The sequence below is a fragment of the Dipteris shenzhenensis genome, chromosome 29 (assembly GCF_047967505.1).
Source record: "Dipteris shenzhenensis isolate YYH24624 ecotype China chromosome 29, Dip_SZ_1.0, whole genome shotgun sequence".
NCBI lineage: Eukaryota > Viridiplantae > Streptophyta > Polypodiopsida > Gleicheniales > Dipteridaceae > Dipteris > Dipteris shenzhenensis.
The window spans coordinates 19657758-19664875 of record NC_141624.1 but is presented as its reverse complement, the minus strand read 5'-3'; the positions used below and the strand labels follow the sequence as shown (position 1 = coordinate 19664875).

Genomic DNA, 7118 nt, shown 5'->3' with positions numbered 1-7118 from the left:
CATACTGCCTACTTAGGGGTTCTAGAGAAAGTTGAAACGGTTTGAAATTAGCTAGAGGTCTACATACTAGCAAGACAAAATTTGATGCTATGAACTAAAGCAACAATGCGGCAAAAAGACAAGTTTGTTTGGCATCCCAAACAAAATCAGAGTCTGACAACAAACAGCCCATGATTTGGCCTACCTAAACATGACATTCCACAAAAGGCCAAACCTAAACATAGAAGTGGTGCACCTCTTCTTCACAAGTGCATAGAAAGAAAAGCACAACAAATACATATTCGACAAGGTTCCAAGGACAACTCACATCATACAAGCAATTTGACAAAAAAAACAAGACATGCAATAAACAAGCCAAATCAACAAAAGATCCACAAGTAAATAGCTAGATTGCATACGACATTAGCACAAGGAACCATGCTCAACATTTGTGCAAGCAATATAGAGGCTAGCGAATGGTGTTGATGGCACTTCTCAACATTTAACCACTGCACTAGACAAACCATTAGCTTGGGTAGACTTCCACAACTTAAATATCAAGTTGAACACATGATACGAGAACCTGCAACTATATCATGAAACAATATCACCAACTTGGACAACAATAGAACACATAGATCACAAGGGCTAACAATGGCAAGTGTAACATTTGACCCAAAAAACATTCGGAGCCATGGACTAGCATACACAACTCTCTCTCGAATTTCATGCATAGATAATCTATACTTGCTCAATGAGGTGACAAGAATTCATAAGTACAAACAAAAGCCAGATGGGAATGCTTGCTCTCAATAAGGTGTAAAAAAAATGCATCATAATTGATAATGTTGTTCTTGACAAGATTTCACGACTACAATGGCAAGATGGGAATGCTTGCAAAGAAACATGCCATTGTAAAGCAACTTCCACATAACCATCGAATCTCTGAACATAGTCTCATTCAATGCACATATGCAAGACATACTAGTAGACAATAATCTCGTAGCTTTCGACATTCTATGCCTCTAAGAAACAAAGAGCAATAGCAACCATAACCCTCACAAGCAACTTCGGTGAAAGATCATGCTTCGACAAATATGGTCCACACTTCTATGCAAGACAATGCAACATCTGCTCACTAGCAGAGTGATAGCAAAAAATAGCATTGAGATCATAAGCACTACATTCGAACACCAAACGTGACAATAAAGTTCACATAGTCAGAGCATGCAAATCGCCAAAAGCACCCATTGCAAAATTCTTCGCAGGTCTTCATGAGATTCTCTTCAATTAGGGCAACAGCAAGCCAACCATTGTGATTGAAAACTTCAATACTAACTGGGCACACACCTTGCATGTATCCAAGAACTCTACAACAAACATCATGATATCAAGCTATCAATCAACCAATAACAAATTATCGATCCACACTAGGCCAAATCTGGTTAGACATTGACACAACCACCATCGTAGCAACACATCATGACCACTCAGCCACCTACGTCATCCTTCCTAAACAATCACTATAAATCCATATGCCTACCCTTCCAACACTAAAACCAAGATCACTGTCACACTCCTTATGGAAGGCCTAGTGAAGTTTTTCACCTTGATCCATTTTCGAAAAAGTGTCTCCACAACACATACATAGAGTTTTGGAAAAGATGGTCGATGATGAATTCTTAATAGCTTGCTCTTACAAGAGCCAGGTGTGGCATTATGAGCTTTAGGTGGTTTGAGGCCTCTACTTGTGCCACTCCTCACACAAAGTCCAAAATCAATATTGGTGTGTGGTGATCTTAAGCCCATACAAAGTACGGTCTGGGATACAAAGCAAAGGATTGTGTGTAGCATTTTTCATGGATCTTGTACACAATCAATTCAAAACATGAGACAAACCTGAAATGGCTAATTCTTGTATAATTCTCAGTGGCACACAAAATTAAAGTTTCTCTTAATCTTTCTAAAAGTTGTTCAAACAAGTGCCTTTTGGAGGAGAGAGGCTAGCACTAAAAGAGAAGGTTAATGAGAAGGTAGCCTAAAATCTCTTCATTCAAGCTACAACCACTTGTGAAGACTAAACAATTTCATTCAATTTATTTATTTATTATTAGTGTGTGTATATATATATATCCTTAGAAAGCAAGGGCTGAGAGGAGAACAAGAAGAGGAGAGGGCAAGGGCTTAAGAGAGCAAGGAGGAGATGAGAGGGCAAGGGCTGAGGAGAGCAAGGAGGAGACGAGAGGGCAAGGAGGAGAGGAGATGAGAGAAAGGAGAGGTAGAGGGCAAGGAGAGGAGAGGATAGTAACGAGGAGAGGTTGGAGAGGACAGAAAGGATCCGGGGGGCTGTAGGATGAGGAGAGCAAGGAGGAGAGGCTGGAGAGGCAGAGAGCGGGCTGAGAGGGTTGTAGGCTGAGATGAGAGCGAGGAGACAGCAGCGGAGAAAAGAACCCAGGCAGCACAGGAACGTGACGCAGATTTGGGGCAACCCAAGCAGCATTTCCTGTTTCGGCAACACCGCTCAACCAGCAAACCCCGTTTTGGGCGCCTTAGAAAAGCCATTTCTGGGCAATATGATGTGTTCCAGGATTGTCATTTCTTGTTTACAGGTGAAACTGGTTTCTGGGATAACTACTTAAATGGCAAAAATACAAATGATACAAGGAAATATCAAGCTAATTTAAAGAGTGCTTGCATAGACATCATTCACACATAAATAAAGGAAAGGGAAATGCAGTTCATACAAGACACCACGAAATCCACATTCTCTATTAAATCATGTCCGAACGAGATCCATAGTCACATGACATCACATGACATCCTCAAAGATACATTGTGATCTGTCGATCATAGGACAGGAGATCAAAGAATGTCTGATAGGAAACTGGCATGCCAGTCAGAAGAAAATCCCATCAAAAGTTGAATTTTGAACTCATCCCAAGTTTACATCCCAAGTTTAGGTTGTGGTTCCCTGAGCCTCCATTGCTTGATATCAAAGAGAATTCCTAGAAGGAGACCATCTGGCATCAAGTGAAGCTTGTACATATCTGCACATATCTGAACCCAACCTTCATGATGACCTCAATAGGCTGCATCCAACATCGTGTCCCCAAACAGGATGGGGATACAAGTTGAGGATGCCCAAACATGAAATGTACATATACAAGCTGATTGGAAAGCTAGGAAGCTTGCACTTGTTTAAAACCCATTACGAACTAGCATAAGCAAACAACAATTAGATGACATCCTGATACATATACCACAGATTTAGTCCCTAACCTCAAACTGTTTCCCTTTATTCCACAAACGCCTTTGACAATCTACTTAAAATAAGCTTTATTGTGTTCTAAGGAAGCCTGTGAAGCTTCAATAAATGATATTTTGATGGGGACAGACAAGAATCCCCAGTATGTACAATCGACAAAGTTAAACTCTTCAAGCAGGATCTCTGCTACTACTCATGCTTCCATGCATACAATAGCAGGGAAAATCCAGCTGACCCTTGGCAGGGTTCCTTCTCTTTGAAACTGTTGGTACTGGGCCACTGGAGCACAGACGCACAAGAACCCTCTGAAAAACAGTACTTCTTCTCTGAATCTTTGGATCCGTGACAGGAATGACCTCGTAAAACAGTAGAAGATGGAATCCCAACTTCCCTTAACCAAGGCTTCTGATTTGCTATGCAAGTCTGAAACATAAACACGGCATGCCCATCACTGCTGGAGTTGAACAGCCAATTATGAACATCCCAAAACACCTCTATCGGAAGGCCATCTATTAGTATAGTTTGATTACCACGGAACTTCCACATAAGCCGCTTTACCTGAACAACCACCTGTTTATCTACTCTGACAGATAAACGGGCATCTTTCTCATGACCTGTGTGACATTCTATGGCAATATCATGTGTCCGCCCGCTCTCAAAAAATTGCGCTTTAGTGGTATACAACTGCTTTCCAAAAACATGTTCCTTCCTAGATAACAATGTGGCTTCGGGTGCAGTTGGTTCCGTGTGAAATTTCTTGAAAGCTTCCTTTTGCATGTCTCCAAGTAACAATGCTACCTCATGATCACAGACAATCGCAACAAAGAAACCCTCCTGAGGCTCAGGACCGCAAATATATTTTGCAGAAGTAAGATCCCAAAAAACTTCAACCTTCTTTCCCCCAACTTCAAAACTCTTAGATCCTTGCTTCTTCCAAAACAGCCACGGTTTCATGTCCACGTTGCAAGTATGCTGACATGCTGGATAGTCCACATCCACAGTGAGCCCCTGGCCCATGAGACTTTTGCACCATGTGATGCACATAAGTCGGCATTGCCCGGCCAATTTAGTACTGTACAAGCACGTCACCAAATTCTGGGAAGATCGACCGCCTCCCGCTTCTGAAGCTTGAGATCCATGATCTCCAAAGCAAGAGGGCAGCACGTCTGGCATTTTGGGAGCTGCACTAGTCTGTTACCACTCCGCCCATTAACCGCAATGAGAAAAGACCTCAAATGGATCAAACCCCAAGAACAGTTCCTGGGCAACAACCCACGCAGACCTTGCGAAGAAATTCACTTGTCATGCCAAAATCATTTCTATAGACGGATCCACCGCCCGGAGTGTAACGGGAAGGAAACAAGTACTTTACAACCTAAACACGCTCTTCAATTGGACAAAATGGCAGGATCCAAACACAAAGGAAGGACTGAAGCCCCGAAACACACAAACCCAAACCACCGAACAGGAGAAGCTATGCTGCAGAGGGAGCTATAAGCTGGCTGAAAGAACCTGCCGTTTTCAACCATCGAGCAGTCGCCCACCCTCAGGAACTCGTCTCAAAGCGGCTGCAGAGGCCAATGCACGGGCGGATCTAGACTGCAAATGCAATCGCCGGGGAACGTGTGCTTTCTCTCCAAAATGCGGAGGGGAGGGGGGGAAGGATCCGAGGTGGTGATGCAGGTGCATTTCCTGAAATCAAACCAGAAGCCAAAGTTCCACTGAGATGTGGAAGCGAAGAGGAAGCTCTATGCAGAAGATGAAAGAGGAGGGGGCTAAGGGAAGGGGGGTTCGGCCATAGCCAAAGGAGCTTGGATCCACCATAGCCAGAGCTCGATAAGCTAGTGAGGAGCAGATCTTTGGCAAAAGAAACGAGAAGGTCAGCGTAAATTTTAGAAAGGGAGGCCAGCTTAGCAAGGCCTTATTTAATGAAACGCCACCACGAAACCACCTGCCAACTCTTTATTGCCTAATCCTTAAGCCTTAAGCTTTTACACAACTGGAATTTTGAATACCCCGTTAAATCTCCTTCCACCACCTACTTCCCCTCCTTGTCAGCCTTGCCAGCCTGCACCCCACTTTGCTCGCTCTCTCTCTCTCTCTCTCTCTCTCTCTCTCTCTCTCTCTCTCTCTCTCACACACACATACACTCCAAACACTGAGTTTCGCATGAAGAATCAAAGTGTCCACATAGTTACGGCCACCCCCGTCACTCAACCGACAACCAATGAAATGTTGCCACACAACACCAACTCACATTACCATGAGCTTACACAGCCAATCTATCGGATGCTCACCTCCCGGATTCCTATTGGCTCATGTTCCCGTAATAACTCTAACCGAATTCCTATCAGATTGTTGGATTCCTATCCAATCATGTGCGCCTAATTCGGATAACATCCGAGAGGCGGCATTCCTAACAGAACGCAATCTCCGACACACGTGTGCCCAATCTATCTCTCTTCAACCCGCCTAGCTTTGGTTGGGTCCAAATGGGACGAACTCCAAAAACACCTTTTAATGGTTGTTGTTATGTGATGTTTCACACAAAACCGCACAACAATATGAGCATCTTCTTCCACATAGAAATCACAGCCCCATTGTTGAGTCCTCTTGATTATGTTGAAGACATGATTGGATGTTCAAGAACTACCCTAGTTACTTTGTTCACACATCCTACCTGCCCAACCATTTCAACTCGTCCACAAAACACAGGAAGATCACGACATTGGGGACCAGCAGAATGTCGTGATTGGACCTGCATAGAGCGGGCAACACTGCCAAGTTGAAAGGGAAGGTGTAAACTGTGGCCATGAGGTGGTTGTCCATGGCTTATTGTTGCTGCCAAATGGTGTGAAAGGCTATCTACAACTACATGCCCTTCATTGGCATTTCCTCCATCACCGTTGGTGCCACTGCATTCGTCAGAACCTTGCCTATGTCGAATAAAACCTCGCCCTTCCAAGGTGGTATTTCCAACAACTTGTTTATAAGAAGTACCATTTTGTTATCATCTTCCAAGAGTATATAACAAGACCTAAGCCACCCTCCCCAATCTTTCTAAGGGATCCTCCCATGTGACCTAGACCTTAAGATACAATGATCTAATGCCAAATTATATTGGCCATAGAGCCATACTATTTGCCATGGCAATCTAAGATATTGCCCTCTCTACCCACCGCTCACCTCCCTTAGTGGTTGGCATTTATTATGTTCCCTGGGCACCAAGTTATTCACACCATACCAACCACAGATGCTCTTCAATCCCATAACACCATTTAATGTTGCAAAATGTACCCAAAACGTTAGACACCCATAAAGAAGAAGAATGATAAGAAAGAAACCTCAAGATCATTTAGTTGAACCATATGAATTGTATAAAAAGGCTCACTCAACCACTTAGTTGAACCATATGAATTATATAAAAAGGCTCACTCAAAAATAAAGGTACTCCTTTTCATCAGTTATTGCATAAAGGTATCTAATGTACTCACTAAAAGGAGTGGTATGTTGCCTTTCATATAATTTATGGTGGACATTCTAAGGAAAAGCCTTTTTGTACTTTATACTACATAGAATAAGAAACTTTAGTTTATTTAAAAGACAAGCAAATTCACTAGAAGGAAATTTCACAAGCTACTAAGTCACAAACATCTCAAGCTCCTTAATGATAACACTAACACTTAGAAGTCCTTGAAAGAGTCAATTAAGAGATGTTTTTCCCTAGTGCACTACTAATTTTTTGGTAGTTAATAAGTATTCGGTGAAACAATTGAGGCAACTCCTCTCATCAATGGTGCAATTCCAATTGGCATCAGGTGGGTGCATTGAGTATTGTCCACGTACCAGAGTTAAGAGAATAACAATTATCACC

The 7118-nt window shown here is 42.7% G+C and overlaps 1 protein-coding gene across 1 annotated transcript; it reads right to left on the bottom strand.

Moving 5' to 3' along the window:
- Window positions 1-2765: 2765 nt before the first annotated feature.
- Window positions 2766-5142, bottom strand: LOC147882547 (uncharacterized). Its single transcript, XM_087401025.1, has one exon. It carries the CDS (start codon window positions 4415-4417, stop codon window positions 3434-3436), a length of 984 nt encoding a protein of 327 aa, XP_087257151.1. The 5' UTR covers window positions 4418-5142; the 3' UTR covers window positions 2766-3433.
- Window positions 5143-7118: the final 1976 nt, after the last annotated feature.